General features: G+C 45.1%; 1 protein-coding gene, 1 non-coding gene and 1 pseudogene across 16 annotated transcripts in view; 1 reads left to right on the top strand and 2 right to left on the bottom strand.

Moving 5' to 3' along the window:
- The window catches only part of FHOD3 (formin homology 2 domain containing 3), a 588,579-nt gene extending 574,410 nt beyond the window's left edge, over positions 1-14,169 (bottom strand). For 3 of the 15 annotated variants that reach the window (XM_060173743.1, XM_060173745.1, XM_060173746.1), the window contains exon 1: positions 13,793-14,167. In XM_060173743.1, the coding sequence (XP_060029726.1) occupies positions 13,793-13,957 (165 nt within the window). In that variant the 5' untranslated portion in view covers positions 13,958-14,167. Of the gene's footprint in view, positions 1-13,792 lie in introns of all 15 variants that reach the window. The other 12 variants (XM_060173742.1, XM_060173754.1, XM_060173748.1 and 9 more) reach the window with 8 other exon arrangements.
- On the top strand, positions 8,913-8,985 carry TRNAA-UGC (transfer RNA alanine (anticodon UGC)). Its single transcript has one exon. It is a non-coding gene; the product is annotated as a tRNA-Ala (tRNA).
- Positions 14,170-18,571: 4,402 nt separating the features above from the next.
- On the bottom strand, positions 18,572-20,036 carry LOC103124678 (mitochondrial import inner membrane translocase subunit TIM16-like; annotated as a pseudogene).
- Between the last annotated feature and the right edge of the window lie 5,880 nt (positions 20,037-25,916).

The following is a 25,916-nucleotide window of genomic DNA, read 5'->3' as shown; positions in this document are numbered from 1 at the left end:
TCTGTGGAGATTTAACGACACAGCTCTCCAAGTAAAAATTAGGAACAGGAACTAGGAAGATGATCTGGTCGCAAAGCAAGTGCCTTATTGAACCCAGCACCACATGTTTCAGATCGAGGTGAGAAAGAAAGAGAAATAAAGGAAAAAGAAAGAAAATAAAAGGAACAGAAGAGAAAAAAGAAAAGAACCCAGCACTACATGAGAGAATAAAAACACATAAAACTTCATGAAATGTGGTGTTTTGGTCTCTATTTCATTAAAAAAAAAATCAAATTAAAATTGGGTAGTGGAGCATTAGAGCCACAGATGCAAGAGACTGTGGTTTCAATCCCCGGTACAACATTTAAAATCAAATGGTAACAAGGGACACAGGACTTTGGTGGTAGGAATAGTGTAGAACTATACCCTTAGGGGACAGGCAGTGGCACAACCAGTTAAGCACACATAGTATGAAGAGCAAGGACTCACTCAAGGATCCTGGTTCAAACCCCTAGCTCCCCACCTGCAGGGGGTTCGCTTCACAAGCAGTGAAGCAGGTCTGCAGGTGTCTGTCTTTCTCTCTCTTCTCTATCTTCCTCTTCCTTCTCAATTTCTATCTGTCCTATCAAAAAAAAAAAATCCAAAGAAAAAAATAAATAAATAAATAAAACTATACCCATATTCTCTTGTAATCTTGTAAATAACTAGTTTTTAAAAACAGGAACAAGTCTGGGACATGCTCTGTAACACAAGAGGTGGTGTAATAGATAATGCATTGGACTTAAAAGCATAAGAGCTTGAGCTCAATTCCTGACATCAAGTGTGCCAGAGTGATGCTCTAGTTCTCTCCTTTTCTCTCCCTTATGAATCAATCCTTTTTTTTTTTTTGTCTCCAGAGTTATCACTGGAGCTCCGTGCCTGCAGTATATATCCACTCATCCTGGAGGCCATTTTTCCCATTTTGTAGCCTTTATTGTTGTTATTGCTGTTGTCGTTGTTGGATAGGGCAGAGAAATGGAGAGAGGAGGGGAAGACAGAGAGGGGAGAGAAAGACAGACACCTGCAGACCTGCTTCACCGCCTGTGAAGCGACTCCCCTGCAGGTGGGGAGCCGGGTCCTTAAACCAGAATTCTTATGCTAGTCCTTGAGCTTTGTGCGATGTGCGCTTAACCTGCTGCGCTACCACCCAGCCCACTAAGTCAATCTTTTTAACCCAACAGCAGTATCTTATTAGACACACACATTACAGTGTGCACGGACCTGGGTTCAAGCTCCTGGTCCCCACCCGCAGGGGGAAAGCCTCATGAGTGGTGAAGCAGGCCTGTCTCTTCCCCTTCCCTCTCAATTTCTCTCTGTCTCTATCTAATAATAAATAAAATATTTTAAGGGGATACAGGCAGTGGTGCACTGGGTTAAGTACACATAGTGTGAAGCTCAAGGACTCGATGATGGATCCTAGTTTAAGCCCACAGCTCCCCACCTGCAGTGGGGTCGCTTCACAAGTAGTGAAGCAGGTGTGCAGGTGTCTATCTTTCTCTCCTCCTCTCTGTCTTCCCCTCCTCTCTCCATTTCTCTTTGTTATGTCCAAAAAGTTTAAAAAGATGACCACCAGGAACAATGGATTCATAGTGCAGGCACCAAGCCCCAGCAATAACTCTGAAGGCAAAAAAAAAAAAAAATATTTAAAATAAACAGAAAGAAAGGAAAGGAAAAATAAATAAAAATTAAAAAAATAAAAAGAGTAAGTTCTAACAAATAAAGTTCCAAAATGGGCCAAATGTGGAGACACAATGTGTGTTGGGGCAGCCTTGAAGACTATGCTCCAAGCCCTGCCCAGTCCTGTGATTCAGTCACCACCCATCTCCAGTCTTCTGTAGGCCACCCTCAAGGGGACCAGCTTCTGTGCTGTAGAACCACAAGCAGCCTGAGTGATGAAATGAGAGGACCACAGACAATCTCTTCATAGTTGCTCAAGAGTGTGGAAAGCTAGGTTTTTGGGATACAGCTCATAATATTAAATTTGGATTACATTTCATGAAAAAAAACAGAAGAGCTAAACATTGCCTAAACCTGTCACCTCAAAGCCTGTAACCACCACACATTCAAATCCTCATGAGATATGAGAGGGCAGAGCATCAAGCCTAGAGTGATCATCGTTAAGGAGGAGAGGGCAACAAAGAGCTGGTGGGGATTTGGAGAGAACGGGACTGTGACACTGCTAGTGGGAATACATACTGGTGCAGCCTCTTTGGAAAACACTAAGGAGAGTACTAAAACAAATAAAAACAAAAATGCCATATGATCCTGCAATGCCACTCCTAGGCATATATCCAAAGGTCATGAAATCACTAATTCAAAGGGACGTATACACCCCTATGCTCACAGCTGCTATATTCAGCATTGCCAAGGAGTGGAAGCAATAGCAATGCTCATCAACAGAGGACCAGATAAAGAAGTCATGGGTCGCTTCACAAGACTCCCCTGCAGGTGGGGAACCTGGGGCTTGAACCAGGATCCTTATGCCGATCCTTGTGATTCATGCCACGTGCACTTAACCCGCTGTGCTACCGCCACCCCCCACCTTTTTTCTTTTTTGCCTCAGGGTCATCACTGGAATTTGGTGCCTGTACTATATATCTACTGCTCTTGGAGGCTATTTTTTCCCTTTTTGTTGCCCTTGTTGTTTATTGTTGTTATTACTGTTGTTGTTATTGCTGTTGTCGTTGTTGGATAGAACAGAAAGAAATCAAGAGAGGACATCAATAACAACAACTGAGGCAGTGAAGCATATTTTCAACTGTCTGTCTTTCTCTCCCCCTCTCTGTCCTTTCCTCCTCTCTCAATTTCTCTCTGTCCTGTCCAACAATAGCAATGGCAACAATAACAATAAGGGCAACTGCAAGGACAACAAAATAGCCTCCAAGAGCAGTAGATTCACAGTGCAGGCACCAAACCTCAGTGATAAGCCTGGAGGCAAAAAAAAAAAAAAGTCTCTAGTTAGGACAGTGGCCAGTGCTCAGCAATCACAGTGGTGGATGGTTACAGTTCCACCTTCTTGTGACCCTGAGTTAATCAGAGGAATCCTGCTCCTTTTCTGCCCCTCCACAGAAACATTGTTCACTTCCCCTCTGTTCTACATTTGCCCCACAATTCATTTGCTACCCTTGGAATACAATAAACCAGTCAGCAAAGCAAACACTCCAGTTATCTTCCGTTCTTGAGACCCTCAGAAAAATCTTTGGTTTCTCCCATGCACTCTGGCTATACGTTTGGCACTTTGTGCCCTGCCCTAAACGCAGGGCATCAAGAGTCAGACTAGCTTAATCAACAACGACAGTCTTTTGAGTATTCTCCTATCCCAGGATACTAAAAACATCTTAGGAGGTGACCTTTTCACCAAACCCGATAGCACTGTTTCAAAATTTTCCCTTCCTCAACATGTTCAACAGTTTTGAGACTTTTTTCTAATGCTAAGTTTCAAACTTTTTTTTCTTGGAACTCAACATTTTACTTGCAAGGTTATAAAACTAACTGGTGAAAAAGACTTACGTTCCCAAATTATAAGCAGAAATCCTGTAGAATCTATTGGAGGCATTGCTGCTCTAAAAATAAAAATAGAAGAGCTAGGTAGTGGCACACCTGATTAAGCACACACATTACAGTGCACAAGGACCTGAATTCAAGTGCTCTGAAGTTTTCACTACAGGGTGAAAACTTCACGGGTAGTTCATGAAGCAGGGCTGCAGATGTCTCTCTCTATATATCTCTTTCCCTCTCTATCTCCCTTCCCCTTTCAATTTCTCTCTCTGTCTCTATCCAATAAATACATAATATTTTAAATAAATAAAATTTAAAAAAGAAATAAAATTTCTGGTGACTGAATAACAGAAAGGTTATGCTTAAAAAAAAAAAGACTTTCATGCCTACAGTTCAGAGGATCCAGGTTCAGTTTCTGGAACCAACTAAAAGGCAGAGCTGAGCAATGCTCTGGTAAAAGTTAAGAAAATAAAAAAAAAGAAGTTAAAAAATAAAGTACAGATATATATATATATATATATATATATATATATATATATAATGCATGATAACTTAAGTGTTTTAATGTTAAAGCCTTTCTCTTCGCCTGTAGCTAACCATAAATGGGTTCCTCTGTCCTTAGAAATCAAATGTTGCCCATAATTGTCAGAGTTCCAAGGTATAAAATCAACTTATATCCTCATGTAGACTCTGACGTTACTGCTGTCCACTGACTGTCTCAAGCAAGGCTCTGGGGTGACCAAACAAGCATGTCATAGGTTCCAACCACCTTTGTGTCTTCGTGCTGGTCACATTCACTTTATAGGCTTATTAACACTCCTGTTTAGGGACAAAAAAATGTAATTGCAAGGTGGGTGGGCAGTGGTGCCCCTGGTACAGCACACATGCTATAATGTACAAAGATCCATGGTCAAGCCCCTGGTCCCCTGGGTGAAGTAATGCTGCAAGTATCACTCTTTCCCTCTCTACCTTTTCCTCCGCCTCCTCCCTCAATTCCTCTCTGTCTCTATCCTAAATAAATGAAATAAAAATATTTTTAAGGGGTTGAGTGGTGGCACACCTGGTTGAGTGCATAAGCCCTGGTCCCCACCTGCAGGAGCAAAGCTTTGCAGGTGGTGAAGTAGGGCTGTAGTGTCTGTCTCTTTCCCTATCTCTTTATTCCTCTCGATTTCTGGCTATCTCTATATAATAAATAAAGATAATAAAAAAATTTGTAATTAGATCAACCAAGTATCTCTTTTATTTTATTTATTTACTTATTTTTAATGCCACCATGGTTATTGTTGGGGCTCAGTGCCAGCACTGCCAGCAATTCCTGGTGGTCATTTTTTCCTTTTTTTTTCTTCCCTCTTTTCTTTCTATTTTCCTTTTGATAGAACAGAGAGAAATTGAGAGTGGAGGGAGAGATAGAGAGGGAAAAGGAGAAAGAAAGATAGACGCCTGCACACCTGCTTCACTGCTTGTGAGGTGTCCTCCCTGCAAGTGGGGAGCAGGGGCTCGAACCCAGGTCCTTGTGCTTGGTAATGTGTGCACTTAACCAGACGAGCCACCGCCCAGTCCCATCAACTGAATATCTATCATGGCACATACTCTACTGAGTGAGCTGTCCCATAGCCCCTCAACTCTTTTAATCTACAGTTTCCTTCCATCTTCAGTTTATCTGCCGGAGAAACTATAATTCCCTACAACCTGAATTTGGCTGGTTGGACCCTGTGGTGGGGGTTTAGGATTTACTGTCACCTAGCCTCTCCCATTGTTTCTCACTTACTTCAGAACTAGTCCAGAAACACTTCTCATTAAAACAGCTTCAAAATAAAGCAAAGTGGGGCCAGAGGTAGGGCACCTAATTAAGCACTCACATTACAGTGTGCAAGGACCCGGATGCAAGCCTCTGGTCCCCACCTGCAGGGGGGGAAAGCTTTGCAAGTGGTGAAGCAGAGCTACAGGTATGTCTCTGTCTCTCTCCCTCTCTATCTCCTCCTTCCCTCTCAATTTTTCTTTATCTCTATCTAATAAATAATTAAAGGGAAATATTTTAAAAATAAAACAAGCTCTTAAAAAAAAAAACACACACACAAAAACAGTCTGGTTGTCTGTACATGATCACTTGCTGACTAACTTCTTGAAACCGTCCCAGCACAGTGGAACCAGCTACACTGATGAGAAAACCAGGCTCTAGCCAGGGGAACTGCTGAGCCAGCTATGGGCATAGGGGACCATCAACTAGAAATGAAGTGAGGGGGTGCTGGGTGAGGGCAGGGGAGGGTGACTATCTTCTGTGGGAGGGGGGGCAGAAGTTCCTCAGTGTTCAAAAGTTTCCTCTGTGGAGACAGAGCACAGTGAAGAATAGAGGCTGGGGGAGGGGTGTCCCCGAGTTGGCCTCAGCATGTTAATCAGTTTGAAATCTGCCACCTTAAGAACTCCCATTTCAGAGTTCAAAGGGGGCGGGCATAGGCAGCCCTGTTGTTTTCCAGAAGGATGCAGGTTGGACTCTGAGGACAAAAGGCACCAGACTCCCAGATCTTCAGCACTGGATGGACTTTCCAGGGCCAGCCACTGAAGTCACAGTCCCCTCCCCCACCGCTCTCATCCCCCACACTCCTCCCCTTACACAGAAAGCATGTGCTCCGCTGCTTTGCTAATAATGGGGCAGGCTTGGCCAGACTTTGGAGTTAATAAAAATAAATAAATAACTTGATCTTAAATCCTGGACCCTTGGAAGGGGTAGGCAGCATAATGGTTATACAAAGAGACTCTCATGCCTGAGGCTCCAAAGCCCCAGGTTCAACCCCCCAAACCACCATAAGCCACAGCTGCTCTGGATAATATTAATGATAATAATAATAATAGCCAGGTGGTGGCATACCTGATTGAGTACACGTTACAACGTGCAAGGACCCAGGTTCAAGCCCTTGATCCCCACCTGAAATGGGAAAGCTTTGCAAGTGGTGAAGCAGGGCTGCAGGTGTCTCTCTGTCTCTCTCCCTCTCTATCTCTCCCTTCCCTCTCAATTTCTGGATGTATCTATACAATGAATAAAGATAATAAAAATGCCTCAAAAATAGTAATAATAATAAATCCTGGGACCAGGTGGTAATGCACCTGGTTGAGAGCACGTTACAATGTGCAAGGACCCAGGTCTGAGTCCCACATTCCCACCTGCAGGGGGAAAGCTTTGCGAGCGATGAAGCAAGTAGCAGGTATCTCTCTGTCTCTCTTCCTCTCTATCACCCTCTTGATTTCTGGCTGTGTCTATTGAATAAATAGACAAAAATAAAAGAAAATAATAAATCAAATATTATTATTATTATTACTATTATTATTGAGAAAGAGAGAACCAGAATATCTCTCTGGCACATGTGATGCCAGGGATTAAACTCAGGACCTCATGTGTAAGAATCCAATGCTTTATTCACTGGGTCACCTCCTGAGCTTCAGAACTCAATTTTTTTTTTTTGCCTCCAGGATTATTGCCAGGGCTCGGTGCCTGCACCACAAATCCACTGCTCCTGGAGACCATTTTTTCCCCTTTTGTTGCCCTTGTTGTTTTAACATTGTTGTGGTTATTATTATTGTTGGTGGTGGTGCTGTCATTGGATAGGACAGGGAGAAATTGAGAGAGATGGGGAGACAGAGAGAGGGGGAGAAAGATAAGACACCTGCAGACCTGCTTCACTGCCTGTGAAGCGACTCCCCTGCAGGTGGGGAGCTGGGGACTTGAACTGGGATCCTTACGCCAGTCCTTCCGCTTCGCGCCATGTGTACTTAACCTGCTGCGCTACTGCCCAACTCCCAGAACTCAATATTTTTAAATAATATTTTATTTTGTTGATTTAACTAGACATAAAAAAACAAAGAAAATAATAAATCCTGGATCCTTGACTTAAATTCAAGTGTGGGCTTACATAAACTGCTGAGCTTCTAAGGGCCTCAGTTTCCCCTTTGGTGAACTGGGTTACCTGTCTGCCTGCTAGAGTCATAAGGATAAATGAAGTCACCGGTGGAGGCCTGCAGTACAGAGCCATTGGCACGTCCCCTCTCTCCCCCACCAATGATTTCTACCAAGTCCATCCCACTCCAAATCTTTGTAAGGAGCCATGACAGCACCTGCTGGACGTCTGGCTGGGTTACCCATGCAACTGGCGACCATGCATGAAGCAAAGCCAACTGACCCATAAAGGGTTCAATCCCATGATCCTGATCTCAATAGCATAACTCCAACCAACTGAGCTAATTATGGCAGAGTCAGATTCAACTCAGCTGGCATGGTGACGCTCTTTGCCACTCACACAGTGTTATCCTAAGATACTGTGTGGTACAACATACTTGCCAACTTTACTAATGATCTCATCTTTTAAAAATCTTAATGTAATGTAGCAAACAGATGTGTCCCCTAAGAGGATTAAGGTGAAAATTCATTAAAGCAGTAATACCAGTGGATTTGTGTTCTCAAACTAACATCTATCAATCAACTCAGTGCATGCTCTGTCTTAGCACCACTCAGCTTCCCAGGGAAACTGGAGAACAGCTCAGCCGGGTCTTCATCCTCAAGGAAATATCAGGGGAGATGATGAAAATCCACACACACACTGAGCACTGAGACTAGCGTGCACGGGAGTCACCAAGGCACAAACCGACTCAGGTCTGGGGAGGCCCGAGAGCACATATCTAAGAGTCTAGGTAGTGCCTCGCCTGCATTTGAAGAACCAAGACTCTTAGCCTCCCAGGAACTGGCAGGCCAACCACAACCAGAAAGGCTGTGAGAGAGGAGAGAGGAATGGACATGACATCATCAATACGAATCCAAAGGAGAGGGTGGAATAAGAGGATGGACTCTGAACCACCAGATGCCTGCCTGAAAGGAACTGCCCGCTCACATAACCAGGTGCTTTCCTTCTGCTCTGGGTCTTCCTGTTAGGAGGTTCAACAGTCCCAGCACCTGATTGTGTGTGGCCATGAGCTTGGGAAGATGAGGTAAATCTCAGACAGTGCCTCAGGGAAGTACCTAGGACATAGCAGCTGCTATTAGTTCATTCTGCCTAGTCCACAGCAGACAGGAGACATTTCCTGCATTAGATTACTATGTCCCATTACTGTTTTGACATGCAAGACAGTTAGCACTAGGCTAAACCACTCTACAACTCCAGCTTTGCTATCAAATGGGAATCAAGAGTCCTTATAGCCTTAACCTCTAGCATCAATCCAAATACATTTAAATTTTGGAAGGCCCATGATTTACTAATTTTATTTAATCTTTGATGCATTTGTTTTTCCCAAATTACAAGTCCAATAATTGCAATTTTTCTTTTAGATGACTAAGCCAGGGCTGAAGAGATATTTCACTGGTTAGGGCACCTGTCTGCCATATGTATGATCCAGGTTAAAGGCACCACACAGGAGGATGTAGCTCAGTGGTAGAACGTATTCTTTGCATGTATGAGGCCCCGGGTTCGATCCCCGGCATCTCCACTATGACTTCAATTATGGGGTCAGGTGGTAGTGCAGCAGGCTAAGCACACATGGTGCAAAGTGCAAGGAATAGCATAAGGATCCCAGTTCAAGCCTCTGGCTCCCCACCTGCAGGGGGGTCGCTTCACAAGCAGTGAAGCAGGTCTGCAGGTGTCTTATCTTTCTCTCCCCCTCTCTGTCTTCTCTGCCTCTTTCCATTTCTCTCTGTCCTATCCGGCAATAAATACATCAATAACAACAATAATAATAACCACAACAATGATAAAAACAAGGGCAACAAAAAGGAAAATAAATAAACAAAATTTTTTTAAAGGCACCACACCGAAAGCTCCAGCACCATGACAGCTCTCCTTCTCTGTGTCTATTTGAATGAAAAAAGTGATCTGAAGCAGTGAAATTGCATATGCATGAAGACATGGTTCCACAGAAAGGGGAAAAAAAGTATTTAAACCAGGAACTGGGAAGGTGGCTGGTAGCTCAGCAGGCAGAGTGCATTCCTTACGTGCAGCAAGTCACAGGTTTGATTCCCCTGCCCACACATGACAGTGATAATATGGTCTCTTTCTCTCTCTCTCTTTCTCTCTCTCTCTCTCTCTCTCTCTCTCTCTATATATATATATATATATATATATATATCATAAAATAAATAAATCTTCTTAAAAATAAATCAATAGGGCTAGCAATATAACTCACGTGACATGGTGTCCGGATTTGTAATGAAAATGACCAGGCTTAAACCTGGTCCCCACAGCACTAGGAGAAACTTTGGTATTGTGCTGTCTTACCTCTCTCCCTCTTTCTTTCTGGCAAAGAAGGGGGGAGGGCTGGGAGCCAGGCAATAGTTAAGCATACACATTACAGTGAGCAAAGACCTGGGTTCAAAACCCTAATTCCCCACCTGTAGAGGGAAAGTTTCATGAGTGGCAAAGCAGGACTGTAGGTGTCTCTCTGTCTCTTTCCTTCTCTGTCTCCCCCTCCCCTCTCAACCCCTCTCTATCTCTATCCAATAATAAATAATGATTTAAAAAGAGAGGGGAAAAAAAGCTGGCCCAGAGCAGAAAATCCCTAATGACAAGAATAAATAAATAAACAAACTTTGAGTTAGGGAAATAGCACCAAGTTTTATGCAAGACTGTCATGCCTGAGGCCCCAGAAGTCCCAGGTTCAATCTCCAGCACCACTATAAACCAGAGTTGAGCAGTACTCCAGTTTAAATATCTCTTTAAAAGAAAAACAGTAAGTGAACAACAAACATCAATTTGTGCATTGGAAAGCAAAAGGCCTACCTAGCCCAGAGAAAATGTAACCACTAAAATGTACATCTGCTCAATAGGGATATAACACCTGTTACCACTTTTTTTATTATTATTATTATCACTAATCACTTATCTTGTCACCCTCTCTGAGCTACCATATCTAGCTTTCTGAAGTGCTTTTGTTCAAGACAATGGTTTAGTTAAATTAATAACTACTTTCTAGAGGTGTTAGCAGACATCAGTTAAATTAATACACCATTAGGTCCAGAAGAGGGGCATAGACCTACCCTATGATCCTGCAATTCCTCTCCTGGGGATATATCCTAAGGAACACAACACACCCATCCAAAAAGATCTGTGTACACATATGTTCTTAGCAGCACAATTTGTAATAGCCAAAACCTGGAAGCAACCCACCTGTCCAACAACAGGTGAATGACTGCGCAAGTTGTGGTATATATACACAATGGAATACTACTCAGCTATTAAAAATGGTGACTTCACTGTTTTCAGCCCATCTCGGATGGACCTTGTAAAATTCATGTTAAGTGAAATAAGTCAGAAACAGAAGGATGAATACGGGATGATCTCACTCTCAGGCAGAGGTTGAAAAACAAGATCAGAAGAGCAAACAAAAGTAGAACCTGAACTGGAGTTGGTGTATTGCACCAAAGTAAAAGACTCTGGGGTAGGTGGGGGAGAGAATACAGGTCCAAATAGGATGACAGAGGACCTAGTGGGAGTTGTATTGTTATATGGGAAACTGGGAAATGCTATGCATATACAAACTGTTGTATTTACTGTTGAATATAAAACATTAATTCTCCAATAAATAAATTTTTAAAAAGGAGAAGTGCATAGACTTATGTTTTATTTGGGCTCTAAGCAGAGCATAAGTGAATCCCTGAGGAAACTTCACAAATTAGAACCCTCTGCAGGGGGCCTCCTAGCAGCTAATTCTGCAGGTGTGTTCACTTAACAAAAATCATCCAACTGCTCACTTTTGCCCTGCACACTTTTCTGCATATTTGATGTACTTCAAGCAAAAATCACTACCTCCGGACTTGAATGTGCAGTCACTGAGCACATACAGCACGTGTTCCATAGATACACTTCCCTCCCACCCTCCACTGTGCAGAATATGGCCCCCCTCAGAAGTGCCTCCTCTTTCCAAGGCCCAGTTCAATGGGACCTGGGAAGAAAAGCATTCCTTGTGGCCCTGGAAGCCTTACCTAAGCCAGGGACCTTGCCTCTCCCTCACATCAGCTAATTTCATAGCAGGCTTGGTAACTATGTTCCCACTTCTAGTTCTGAACTCTGCCTAGTCAGGAATTCTGCCTCAAGGCTCTTACTCAAGCACCTAACATTCACCCCAGGCCAAAAAGTTTCTGGCATACAAAGGCAGAAGGACAGGTAAATTCCTTCCTTAAAGGAAGGGGTGCCCCTAGGAAGTGTGGCTTCTACCCACATCCACACAGCGGGTTCAGGCAGCAGAAAAGCACTGGGCTCGACAGTCATAACAGGCCTGGTTGAAATCTCTGCTTCTCGTTCCCAGCAAAGAAACCAGCTTACTTGACAGCTCTCTCCTTCTACATCTGTAAAACAGGGGTGGTGTCTCCATTTTACAGAGGCATATACTATTGAGATCCTGAACTGACATCCCTAGTGGAGCTCAAAACTACATGTCAAGTGCTCAAGTCTCACTTGATCTTCCTATCACAGATGAATCTCCATTTCTGAGGTCCCCTGCTAGAAATCAACCAGCAGTTTCAAATGCACCTAGGTATATAGATGCCTTGAATTATGATTAGCATCATAATCAATAGAATCAACCCTTTCATGAGCTCTAGATAGGGAAAACAAAGCCAGTGTGTGATTATAATGCAAAGATCTCTAACCTACACACTCTGAGGCCAAGGTGGGTGTCCCTCAAGAAAAAGGGGCCAGGGTTTCTGTGGGTTATCTAACTCTGTTTATTCCACAGCAGCACACTCAGGGAGTCCTGTGAGCCAGAGTTACTGCCATTGTCCTATGGCTTCTAGTTAAGCGAAGGGTGTATGTGTGTGTGCAATGTTGTAGCATCAAGGTTTTCCTCCTACCAGACCAGGAACACTGAATCAAGACTACTGGACTATTCCATGAACACATAAAAATGTGCTTCAATATGCAGCTTGAAAGGTCAACCCCTTGTATAGAGTCTGAAATCCACTTCAAGGTCATAGGGCCACAATTACAAGTCTTCTGCAATTTCAACAAAAGATCACTGTAATTACAGACCATGATGAGGGGCAAACAAGATGCTGAAGAAGCCCTCTGAGAAACTTTTTAGTGAAACCACTGATTGAAAAGAACCAAGTAATTTACAGAATTGATTCTGATAAGCTGAATCCACAATACATCATCTGTTCCTCCCTTGTCCGGTCCAATCTGCTTTTATAGCCAAAGACTCCCCTCTACAGGGACTGTCTCAGTTCTTAGGGGAGGGGGTTGTCCTATTCCTCATTCCCAAAAAAGAGTTGCTAATTAGGGGGGGCAACGATATATTAATGGTACAAACAGAAAGAGGAAAACACCACTGCCTAGATTCACCTGTTTCCACACAACCGCCACCCCCCACCCTGCACCCACCCCCGCCCACTTCCAAGGCTGATGAACAGCATACATTAAAGAATTGCTTAGATTTTGTTCTCTCTGGTATCAAGGTTTCTCTCTTCCATATACGTTATAATATTGATCCTCAAAAAATGAATCATCTCCCAGTTTTGATATTAAGCTGAACACCGACTGCACAAGGAAGTTAATCAAGATGCAATTAATCTATATAAGTAGGAGGAAGGATTCTTCTGGGTAACTAAGTGGCTTTTAATGCAACAGCCACTGAGAGATGTCTGTCCTTCCGAAAAGGGAAAAAAAAAACTCTATTGGGTGGGCTGGGAGGCCATTCTTCCCAGGGGACACTCTTGGGGCTTCTGGGAGGATCCCGCTTTGTGTGTGCGCCGCCCCTCCGCGCCCCCAGCCCCTCCTCCCCCCCAGCCCCTCCTCCCCCAGCTACTGATCTCCTAAGCTTCTCGAGGCCACCTGCTACTCCCCCCAGGAAGGGGGCCACCCCGCGGGAGGAGGGAGAGCGCTCCCCAGGCAGCTTTTGCGCGGAGGTCGCGCGGTCGCCCGCAGCGGCCCCAGAAGCCTGGAGGCGGGGGGGGGGGGGGGCAGGGGGTCGTCCCTGGCGTCACTAGGGACTGTGATCCCAGGGGGGCTGAGTTCCACTGTGCTGGGGGTCCGCCAGGACCGCGGAGGGAGCCGCACCCCGCCCACCCCGCTGAGCTAGCGGCGCCCAGAGCCTTCTCCATCCCGCCTCAGGCCAGCGCGGCACCTGCTCGGCCCCGCCCGCCCTAGGTTCCTGGCTGAAGCGCAGCGCTGCCCAGGTCTCCAGTCCGGAGCGCCCACCCCCGGCGGACGGCGGGGGCCTGGAGCCCCTCCGCCTACACGGGAGGGGTCGGCCGCCCCAAGGCGCCCCCCCCAGCCCCGGCTGGGGTCCGGAGCCCCGGCTGTACCTTGTGCGGCGCCCGCAGCAGCCGGTGGACCCCGGCCAGCTGGGTGCCGAGCGCGAGGTCCTCGCGGAAGGTGAAGAGCGGCGGGCGGCTGGGCTCCGGGAAGTTGGTGCTGTTGAAAGGGTCCGTGTCGTCCAAGAACTGCACCCGGCAGGCCAGTGTGGCCATGATGCATCCCTGCCGCGGGGGGCGCGGGCCCCGGGATCGGCGGGGCCGCAGGGGTCGCACGAGCGGGAGAGGCCGCTGCTCGTGGGCTCCGGGCTCCAGGCTCCAGCTCGCCGGCTGCAGCCCGGGCTCCGGCCGCGGGAGGGGGAGAAGAGGGGCGGGGCGGGCCCCTTTCTTCCCCTCCTCCTCCTCCCGCTCCTCCCCTCCTACGGTCCCCCTCCGCCCCCAGCGCCGGCCTGGGCCCCCACAGGCGCGACCCGTAGCCCGGAACGCTAAGGGGGGTGCGGGGACGGCTCGAGCTGCAGCCGCAGCTCTGCACCAAATCGGGACCCCGGGCGGCCGGGCGGGCTGGGGCTGCACGTGCGCCCTCAGACACCCGGCGCCCCCGGGTAGCTACACCCCCCAGAGAGCCAAAAACTGAGGGGGGGAATGTTAATAGAAGGGGGCGGGGCATGGGTGCAGAGTCGACCACTGGTTTCTTCCCTATGGGGGGAGCGGGAGGAGGAGGTTGGACCCTCTCCACGTGCACACGGCGGCGGCCGGGTCCTGCTAATCACCTTCCGAAAGGCTCGGTGGGCGCCCGGAAGCGAGCGAGGGGGCTCCGGGGGGCAAGTGGGAGCCCAAGACCAGATTTCAGGGGGAGGTAGCTCTTAGGGAGAAGGAAGCTAAGAAGAGGAAGGGTTAGCGGGAGAATCCAGTCAGCTCTGCAGAGAGACACCCAGGACCTGGTTAGGGGCGGGGTGGGGGGGGGGGAAAGGGGCCGGGGAGGCGGCTGCAGGACTCCAGTCCATGACCCCAATAGGGAACCGGGCCTCCCTGTGCGTGTTGGACCGGGACCTGTAGACCAGTTAGGGCTCCGAAAGCTCTAGTGAACATTGTGGGGCCGCGGAGGGCGCTTCCTGCGAGGTCGCCGACTTGCAGAGGTCCCTTCAGAAAGCCGGAGACCTGCTGGTGACCTAGGGCCTTGGAGGGAAGCTTTGCAGCCTGCCCGCCTAGGCCCTGCAGAAGCCCCGGCGGCCCCGCTCTGTCGCCGCCTGCCGCTCGCCTCGCTGCTCACGGGCGACCCCCTTCGTTCCCAGTAAGAAGTCGCAGCTCTCTCCATCGCAAGTTACGACCAAATTCCAATACTGGAGCCAGGCAGTGGTGTACCTGGTAAAGTGCACGCATTACATGCCTAAGGGCCCAGATTCAAGCCCTAGCCCCGGTCCCCACCTGCAGGGGAAAGCTTTATGAGTGGTGAAGCAAGGTTGCAGGTGTCTCTCAGACTTTCCCTCTCTACCTTCCTCCGTCTCTATCCAATAATAAATAAAAAGACACAAATGCTAACGTTTGGACATTGCCTCTCTGTGCCTCTAATATTCCGCACAGAAAGATAATGCGCTATCGCTCTTAGCATTGATGTCTACAAGGCATCAATATAAGGTCTCTCTCTCTCTCTCTCTCTCTTCCTGACATGATTTCAAAGCCCCCTCATACTAGCCTCTTCACCCTCCCTTGAGACCTTCTTTCTCCATGGACTTTCCCCATTGCTCATCCAACATTGATGCCTGATCTTAACTAATAATGATCCATGACATTTCTGCTTGTTCCTGAACGTCTAGGGCTCTTTGTTATTGCTGCTTAACTCTGAATGAGTGTACTAGGCATGCTCCAAACCAACTTCACACATCAACTCACAGCCAGATACTGAAGTCTAGTTTATTCCTTTGACACCCACCTGCTCCCCTGCCATGTTCAGACAGGGCCCTGTTCCTAAAAATTCCGCTCACTAGTGTAAGTTTGTACACTGTTGTGTTCAAATTCTTAATTTCTTAGCACAAGGCCCCACTGTGTTTCCCAAGGTATATCATTGATTCTGATGAGAACAAACAACTCAGGTGTTTTGTTTTGTTTTCAATTTCCTATTATCTTTATTTATAGGATAAAGACTGTCAGAAATCGAAAGAGAAGGGGGAGATAGAGAGGGAGAGAGACAGAAAGACACCTGCAGCCCTCACAAAGCTTTCCCCCTATAGGTGGGGACCTGGGCCTTGACCCTGGTTTCTTAGGCACTGCAACATGTTCACTCAACCAGGTGCGCCACCACCTGGCCTCCTGTTTTGTTTTGTTTTCCACCTTGACAAATACATGTTTATGGAACCAGGGAGGTGGCTCAGTGGCAGAGGACACAAGAAGCCCTCGGTTTGATCCTCCAAAGGATATAACATGAAATACATGAGCAAGTAGAGCATCACAAATGGTGGAGCAATCCTCCTCTCTCTCTTTCTCTCATCAAAATAAAATCATAACTTTGTAAAACCTGCCTCTCACTGATTAGGCTTCTTCCCTTCCTGAACAGCTTCTGAAAGAGATGCATTCATTTGTTTGATTTTCTTTTCTTTCTTTTTCTTTTTTTTTTTTTCCAATAGAGACAAATTCAGAGAAATAGTGGAGAGTGAAAGAGACCACTGCACTGAAACTTTCCTCAGTGTGCTGGGGGCCAGTCAGGCCTTGTTCACACTCATGGCAAAGTGAGCGATTTCCCTGGCCTACTGTACTCACTGCTTAGCATTCTCGCCACTTCTCTAGTCCACACCCCATTCCATCTAGCGGATAACCCTCCCTTCTGTCCTGAAATCATCAGCACCATCCTAACTGCCTCATCCAGAGGGCCTCTCACTTTGTTTTTTTATTATTATTTCTTTATTGGGGGATTAGTGTCTTACAGTTGACAGTAAATAGAATAGTTTGTACATGCATAACATTTTTCAGTTTTCCACATAACACTACAACCCCCACTAGGTCTTCTGTCATCCTATTCCAGGACCTGAACTCTACTTTCTTTACATCATTTGTCACCAAGGACCACTCCTTTCTCAAACTCTCTTCCACCTAGCTTGAATAGTTCCACCCGCTCTAGGTTCATCTTCCTCTTCAACATCTTTTTGAGTTCCTCCAGACTGTTTTCCTGTACAACTCCTACAATTCCTATTAATTTGTTCTCTGTGCTTTTAGCCAACCAGAAACTCTTCTATGGCAAGGGCCATACAGTATTCAACCCTATGCCCCAAGTTCGTGGCAAAGCACCTACCAAAAAAGGCATGGAAATAGATGGTTGTAGAAATAATAACCAACCCATATCTGTAACCTTGGGAAAACTACTGCAGTTTCCAACAGAGGGAATGGGGACCCAGAACTCTGGTGGAGGGAATGGTATGAAATTAATTATATCCCTGTTATCTCATAATTTTGTAAATCAATATTAAATCATTAATAAAGTATTTTAAAACATATAGGGAGAGAAAGAAAGAAGGAAAGAAAGAAGAAAAAGAGAAGTAAAAGAGAGTCTGATGAAAAGTGACCATCTTTGAATCCTGTACGGATTTTTCCCCCCAGGGTTATCTCTAGGACTCAATGCCAACACTAGGATTCACAGCTCCTGGTGGCCATTTTTTCTTTTTTCTTTTTTTTTTTAATTTCTTTATTGAGAAATTAATGTTTTACACTCAACAGTAAATACAGTAGTTTGTACATGCATAACATTTCTCAGTTTTCCATATAACAATACAACCCCCACTAGGTGCTCTGTCATCCTTCTTGGACCTGTATTCTTCCCCCCCCCCCACCCACCCCAGAGTCTTTTATTTTGGTGCAATACGCTATTTTTTCCATTTGTTATTCAACAGGACAGACAGAAATCGAAAGAGGAAGGAAAAGTAGAGAGGGAGAGAGAGAATGAGACCTGAAGACATGCATCACTGCTTGTGAAGCATGGTGGGTAGCTGGGAGCTCAAACCTGGATCCTTGCACAGGTCCTTGTGCTTAGTACCCTGTGCACTCAAACAAGTACACCACTGCCCAGACCCTGAATCCTATGAATTAGAATGGCTCACTATGACCTGTCAGTGAATCAGCCTCTTTGCTATTTCTCAACACTTCCCTCCTGCCTAGCCTTTACGTCCTGGCCTGGCCTTCTAGTGAGTCTCCTTATCTCCAACCTCACAACCTGCATTTGATCTTCTGATGACTTCTCCAGACTCTGTGTGCATTCAAAGATGTGCATTTGATGTGTCATGTCTTACCATCTGACTCAAGCCCCCCCTAGGTCTGCCCCAGTTTGCCATTCCAGGGTCATCTCTGGCCATCCCCCACTTCATCCTGTTCCCAGTCACACTGAGTTTATCAACCTCCCCCAGACATACTGGATGATTTCATGTTGAGTTTCTCAGCCTAGAATGCTCTTCCCAATCTGGTTGGCTAGCTGAGTCCACTTATCCTCCTATATTCATTTCTAACTTCAACTTGTCTACACAGCCATCTTCTACTCACTCTCAGATAAGAATTCTCTCTCTCCTGTGTGGTCTCAAGTTACTTTCTTCATGCCTATACCCTAGCAGTTTTCATGTAACGTTGTAAATACATGCTTACTTACATGCCTGTCCTAACAAACTACAAAACTTTCAGAGTTGTAATTGACCTTCTTCTGTTTTTGCCTTAAAACCTCAATTAGTGACTGGCACCTAAAAGAGTCTTAGCATTGTGTGTGTGGGGGGGGGGGGGGTGGAGTGGCACTTATTAGTGAGCTAGGTGGTACATGCATAACATTAGGGGGCAGGGTGGTGGCAGGAGCAGCCCACTTCAGGTTTTGGGTTCTTTCCCTCTGTCCTCCTGGGCCTGGATCCTCAGCTCCTCATCCAAGCGCTCCTTTGTTGGGACCAGCTTTGACTGCAGGTAGAAGGAGCTGCCCACTGACTTGTTGTTCACCTTGAACAGTTGCGTATAGTTCTTCTGGATCTCCTCGGGGTTCAGCTTGGAGACATTGAGAATCTGCTGGGCTTCCTGGAGGCTGAGGCCAGTGAGCTTGGAGGCAGCTGTAGACTTGGCGTCTGGTGCACCCCTAATGTCAACTGCTGCCCAGCTGACCGCAAACTCCTCGCGCAGGGGCAGGGGGCGTGAAGGCCCTACCCACCCCCTTGCTCCCCCATCACAATGATCTGGGCCAGGTAACTGGCCACTGCAGCAGCGCAGCCTCTGGGGCACAGCCCCAACTTCCTGCCCCTTGGCCTGGACTCAAGGGCGGCCAGTGGGTCAGAGGTCACAAAACTGAGGAGCAGCGCAGAGTCTTAGGATTTTTTAATTATACGTTATCCTGAATTATTTTCAGGGGGTTTTGCCTTGAAATTGCTCCTAGAAATAATTTTTTTCTTTGACTAACAGCCAATTTTTCTCAGCCTATTTTTAAATTGTTTCCCTAGTAATTCTACACTCAGTGTAAATAGTCGAGAATATTAGAAATGTACTTCCAAAAAAACAGTTGTTCTTATTTTATTTTTATTTATTTATTTATTGATTAAAAGGAAACACTGACAAAAGCATAGGATAAGAGGGTTACAACTCCACACAATTCCCACCACCAGAACTCTGTATCCCCTTCCCTCCCCTGATAGCTTTCCTATTCTTTAACCCTCTGGGAGTATGGACCCAAGGTCACTGTGGGATGCAGAAGGTGGAGAGTCTGGCTTCTGTAATTGCTTCCCCGCTGAACATGGGCATTGACAGGTCCATCCATACCCCCCTCCCCGCCCACCCCAACCCAGTTTCCAGAGACACTCATTTCTAAGTAGCACAGGCACACTGTTAGACATTGTTGTATGAAGTAGCACAGGCACACTGTTAGACATTGTTGTATGAAGTAGCACAGGCACACTGTTAGACATTGTTGTATGAAGTAGCACAGGCACACTGTTAGACATTGTTGTATGAAGTAGCACAGGCACACTGTTAGACATTGTTCTATGAAGTAGCACAGGCACACTGTTAGACATTGTTCTGTGAAGTAGCACAGGCACACTGTTAGACATTGTTGTATGAAGTTTAGACAGTACACTGACTTTCCACCCCACTACCTGAAGCTTTTAGGTTCATCGTGACCACTTCCCTCTCGCCATCTTTTCAGTTTAGTCTTTTCATAGTTTCAGTTAAATCCTTATTTAATGATCTAGAAATGATAATTGTGTTGCCATTGCTCACCTTTGTGCAAGGTGGTGCTCATGACTGCACAGCCTCTCTTGTAGAACTTTTTCACTTTTCCTGAAATCAACATCTGCTTAATCGTTCTTAGTTGTTTTCTATTCCTTTCCTGGACAATTAAATAGATCTTCTCTACAATTCTGAAAAAAACCTTTCTTGTACTATCAAATAAGTTCTCAGTACCTAAGACATCCTATATGGAGACATCCCTCTACCCTCCTGCTCCAAACTGAACTAGGAATTTCTCAGGCCTGCTCTCCTATCCTGTATAGGGACATCTGATTCCCAGATCACTCGGTTCTTCTTGGTGTAAACTCTTATGTGGGTTTCTGATAAAAGTTTCTTTCTAAGAATTGTGTCTGAATATATCTGTTTGCCTTGTTGTGCCCACTGAAGATGCTCACAGTAATTCTTCCCAACCAACATATTCTCACCATTTTACAGTATGATTTTGCCATTTTTCCCTCACTCCTTGAATGAGCATGACTTTGCGACTTGCTGTGACCAAAAGAACATGTGGGTGGCTGCCTTGTATGAATTCTCTAACTAGGTCTCAAGAAGCCTTCCAGCATCTGCTATAACCCTCTGGGAATGTAAACCGGAGACCATCATATCTAACCTAGGAAAAGCGCCAAGAAAATTATTGAAGCCTATATAGTCATCTGCATTATAAAGCAATAAGACACTTGACTGAGGTGATTTGGAAGATAGACTATGTGCCTAATGAACCTGGTTGAGGCGATATATAGAGAGAGTGTTGAGAGTAGGTGCCTCTGGCTGCATTTAATAAGATATGCTGACAGGCATAAGTGAGAGGAAACATACAAGGCCAAAGATTTGCTGGGTTTCAAAATAAAACAGTTTATCATCCCCAATGTGTCTAACTAACAAAAGGTTCATAGAGTGAAAAATGACCTTGGCATGGAACAATTTTAAAATGTAGCAAAAAAAAAAAAAAAAATCACACAGTAACCAAACTCTCTCTTAGATTCTGTGAAAAGTCTGGTGACTGCCAGAGGATGGGGTGGGAGGGTGGAGAAGCAAAATGAGGAGGTAAAGGGGCACAGGAACTCTGGCTGCACTGAAGTGTATATGCAACTGTGCTCCAGAAATCTTATAATTTGGTAAGCCAATTTTTTTTTTCCTGGCCACCAGGGTCAATCCTGGGGCTCAGTGCTGACATTACAAATCCACGACTCCCAGCAGCTATTTTTCCCCTTTTTTTTCTTTCTTATTAGATAGGACAAAGAGAAATTGAGGGGGGGGGGACTATAGAGGGGAGAGAAAGACCACTCGTGAAGCATCCCTCCTGCAGATAGGAGCCAGGGGCTCGAACCCGGGCCCTTGCACATAGTAAAATGTACTTAACCTGGTGAACCACTTTTCAACCCCATAAGCCAATTTTAAATCAATTTTTTTAAAAAACTTTAAAATAAGTAGATATCTTTATCGCAGCAGTTAGACCCTTTGCTAGATGTCAGAGAATTTAGAATAATGCCTAGTAGATTCTTTCATTTAAACAATGTTTGTTTGTTTGTTTGTTTGTTTGTTTTAAAGCCAGAGGGCTTATGGTGGTGTGAGGTATTGAAGCTGGGACTTTGGAACCTTAGGCAGGAGAGTCTCTTGCAGTAGTTCAGTAGGCTAAGAAAATGATTCCATTGCAAACAAGGAGTCATTATTTTCTGGAGAAGGAGAAGTCCATCTGTAAATGAAGCTAAGAATCATGGGAACAATGAGCGTGGGAGACATTGCAGGGAGCTGGACTGAGCTCACTCCCCCGAAAAGAGCCTGACTATTGTCAAGAATTGCTATATGCCACTGGCTGCTGTCTCTCCCTTCTCATGAGAGTGTTTGCTGAACTTATTCCTAAAGAGCAAAGAGTCTATAAGACCAAGAATACATGCCAACCTGGAACTCAGATTTCTCTCTAGATTGGTATTTCACGGCCTGAGACCACAGAAACCCTTGTCCTAGGCTTATGTTCAAAACCTATGTGTTCTCTTTCCTAGATGGTCCCTAAGGGTGAACACTGCTGCACTATGGATGTGAGAGAAGCCAGGGAGTGTCTGTTTTCAGGGTGATACTTTCAGAGTTAGGTGTGCAGGCTTAGGCATTGGCTGGCAGTGCAGGGGGAAAGATGTAGACAGTCACTGACAACCAGGAGCTGGGTGAGTTCCCATGCACCACTCATGAAGTGTTCCCCCTGCAAGTAGGGACCGGAGTTTGAACCCGGGTCCTTGAGCATTATAACATGTGTGCTCAACCAGGTGTGCCACCACCTGGCCCCAGTGTTTAAATTTGTATTGAGATAACATTGAAAAGCATATTTCTTTATTTTTTATTTTTTATTTATAAAAAGGAAACATTGACAAAACCATAGGATAAGAGGGGTACAACTCCACACAGTTCCCACCATCAGAACTCCGTATCCCATCCCCTCCCCTGATAGCTTTTCTATTCTTTAACCTTCTGGGAGTATGGACCCAGGGTCATTATGGGGTGCAGAAGGTGGAAAGTCTGGCTTCTGTAATTGCTTCCCACTGAACATGGGCATTGACAGGTTGATCCATACTCCCAGCCTCTCTCTCTTTCCCTAGTGGGGAAGGGCTCTGGGGAAGTGGGGCTCCAGGACACATTGGTGGGGTTGTCTGTCCATGATGTCTAGTTGGCATCATGCTAGCATCTGGAACCTGGTGACTGAAAAGAGAGTTAACATATAAAGCCAAACAAGTTGTTGACTAATAGTGAGCCTAAAGGCTGGAATAGTGCCGATGAAGAGTTGGGGGGTGGTCTCCATTTTGTAGATAGCTGATAGGTCTATTTTAGTTATATTCCAAAGGGCCCATGACTATACTAGTTTTTTTGTTTTTGTTTTTTCCACTGAGCCTGAAATTTGATATGCAGGTGGATCCAAGTTATTGTCTGGGGAGATGATGCATGGCTGGAAAAAGGACCAGAAAGCTGGGTCAGGGAAGAAAGTAGCTCCCTAATATGGGAAAGGTGCATAAATATTGTTGACTTTAAACCCCATCAACTTAATCTGATCTGGGGCCCACATTCAGCTTAGGAGCCTATGTGACCTCTGCATCCCTGTAGATCTGAGCTCACATTCTGTGGTCATAAGTAGAAATGTTCCACGTTGCCCCTATATCAGGACCCATCTTCCTCATGTGGAGCATAGAGTATGTTGTCAAGCCTCCCTTCGGAAGATGGAACATTCTCTACTGTTGTTGATCCGAGTTGAGGGAAAGGTCCTATGAGGACCCACAGAGGGTTTTTTTGTTGTTGTTGTTCCTGATAGAGATGACTGGTAACATTGGGGAGAGGGATTTATTCAAGGTCTAGGCCCATCATGTCTGTTTGGGAATCTCAAGACTCCCTGAATAGGGCCCCAGCTTATGGGGTGACCTGATAGTGACTAAAGAGTCATTATTAAAGTATGACAGTCTCTTGCCCTTATTCAGCTTTTGTAGTCCTTACTTTGATAAGGTTATCTTTGGAGTGAGTGAGAGAAGTATAATAAGAAGTAGGTGAGGAGGGTATCTAAGTATAAGTAGACACTATTTCATTATGAACTTTATATTGACTCACTGCAGACTGTTGTGTACTTTCACTTTCAGGTATATATTTTGTCCTAATTTATGGATACATGTGAACATGTGCTCTATCTCATGGGACCTGGTCTATATCTAGGTTTTGGGACTTTGTTAGGAAGTGAACCTCCTGGAATGGAATTAGAGAATCCTATGAAAGGAAAGGTCTCACCCTAGTAATGAGGCTGAATGGTTGACATTCCATGCCTGATGTCTCTGGACACAGTCTGAAGTGAAGCATGCTGAGGTGGTACTCGTTGCGTTGATTAGGTTGTGATTGGCAGATGCAATATCATTTGGTATGAATTGACAGAAGCATGCAGGAAAGTGAGCCCCACCCAAGAGGTTCCAGGACTGGGGGATATATAGGCTTTATAGAGGAAGTGGGAGGTTCCTGCTGTCTTAGAGTTTAAGAAGGCAATAGATAGTTATTGCTATAATCATATTAGTTGGCAATTGGTTTAACCTTGCAAAATCCCTTTGTTAGGATTTGCTGTATCATACACAACCTCACCATAATTTATGTCCTTTGACATTATATGTATATAGCTGTGCCACCAGTTGCTTCTGTTCTCCCTGGTCTAATCTTGAAAAGCATATTTCTTATGATATATCTGAGGCCCCAATCAGAGTAACCTAGAATGACTGGGATGACTAGCTATTGAAATCTTATAGCTATGAACTAGTGCATTCTGACTGGAAAACATACGGCTATACTGAGCAGTATTCTTTTTTTTTTAATTTAATTTAATTTTTTTAAATTTTATTTATTTTATTTATTTATTCCCTTTTGTTGCCCTTGTTGTTTTTTTATTGTTGTAGTTATTATTGTTGTTGTCATTGTTGGATAGGACAGAGAGAAATGGAGAGAAGGAGGGGAAGACAGAGAGGGGGAGAGAAAGATAGACACCTGCAGACCTGCTTCACCGCCTGTGAAGCAACTCCCCTGCAGGTGGGGAGCCGGGGTTCGAACCGGGATCCTTACGCCGGTCCTTGTGCTTTGCGCCACCTGCGCTTAACCAGCAGTATTCTTTTTTATTATCTTTATTTATTTATTGGATAGATATTGTTAGAAATGGAGAGGGGAGAGAGAGAGATAGAGAGACACCTGCAGTCCTGCTTCACCACTCGTGAAGCTTTCCCCCTGCAAGTGGGGACCAGGGCTCAAACCAGGGTCCTTGGGCACTGTAACATGTGCGCTCAACCAGGTGCGCCACCACCCAGCCCCACTGAGTAGTATTCTTACTACTGTTATCCTGAAACTCCAGTGATATTGCTCATTGATAATTTAGCAGAAACAAAAGTAAGAAAATACATGGGGGGGCGGGGAAGGCCAGGCCCTAGTCCCCACCTACAGGGAGAAAGCTTCATGCGTGGTGAAGTAGTATGGCAGTTATCTCTCTGTTTCTCTATCTCTCCCTTCCCTCTCAATTTCTCTCTGTCTCTTACCAATAACAAATAAAATATTAAAAAAGAAAAGAAAATACATAGTTATGGGCTGAGGCTGTGAGGTCCCAGGTTCAGTCCCCAGCACCACCATTAAACAAAGCTGACCAGTATTCTGGCCTGGCCCCTGCCCTGTGTGTGTGTGGGGGGTATGTGTGTGTGTGTGTGTGTGTGTGTGTGTGTGTGTGTGTGTGTTGTTTCCCTCTGCATCTTTCTCATTAAAATAAAACAAATAAAATTTAAAAAAGGAAATACATAGTCATGTTCTAAAATGAAGCTTACGGCAATTTTATAAAATTAAAAGTGGAAACATATGTTTATCAATCAGCACATGTATGCTTTAATTGCTTCTACTACACAGAAGCAGCTGTGTAGGAAGTAGATCACTATCCACGTGAACTATTCCACCAGACTGAGTGTCCAGTTTTCCATCCCTGTTCATAAGGCAAACATCATTTCTGCTTGAAAAATTCTAACCCGTTGCTTAGCTTTTTAAAACTGGCATTTTACCAAGCTATGAATAAGCCTTCACAATAAATAATAACTAATATTCATACTGACATATTTAGTGTATAATCTATTTTCATTTAATATAGTAAACAAATTATAATAAATAAATAATAACTATTGAATCCCTTGGGCTGCAGGAGGGGGTGAATGGCTGATGTTTTTAATAAGTACACATGTATCCCAGTCCACTTGAGTGGATATAACAGAAGGCCAGATGGTTTATAGACCAAAAAATATATATATATTTCTCATAGTTGTTGAGGTTGGAAAATCCAAACTCAGGGTGTTGGCAAATTTGGGGTCAGCTGATAACCTTCTTCTTGGTTCAGTAACTGTGGATTTCCAGTTTGCTGTGTCCCCACATGAGTGGGGGAGAAGAACATTAGTCCCATTCATGAAGGTCC

This window comes from Erinaceus europaeus, chromosome 15 (genome assembly GCF_950295315.1).
Source record: "Erinaceus europaeus chromosome 15, mEriEur2.1, whole genome shotgun sequence".
NCBI classification, from domain to species: Eukaryota; Metazoa; Chordata; class Mammalia; order Eulipotyphla; family Erinaceidae; genus Erinaceus; species Erinaceus europaeus.
The sequence above is the reverse complement of the archived record's forward strand: the minus strand, read 5'-3'. Positions and strand labels throughout refer to the sequence as shown.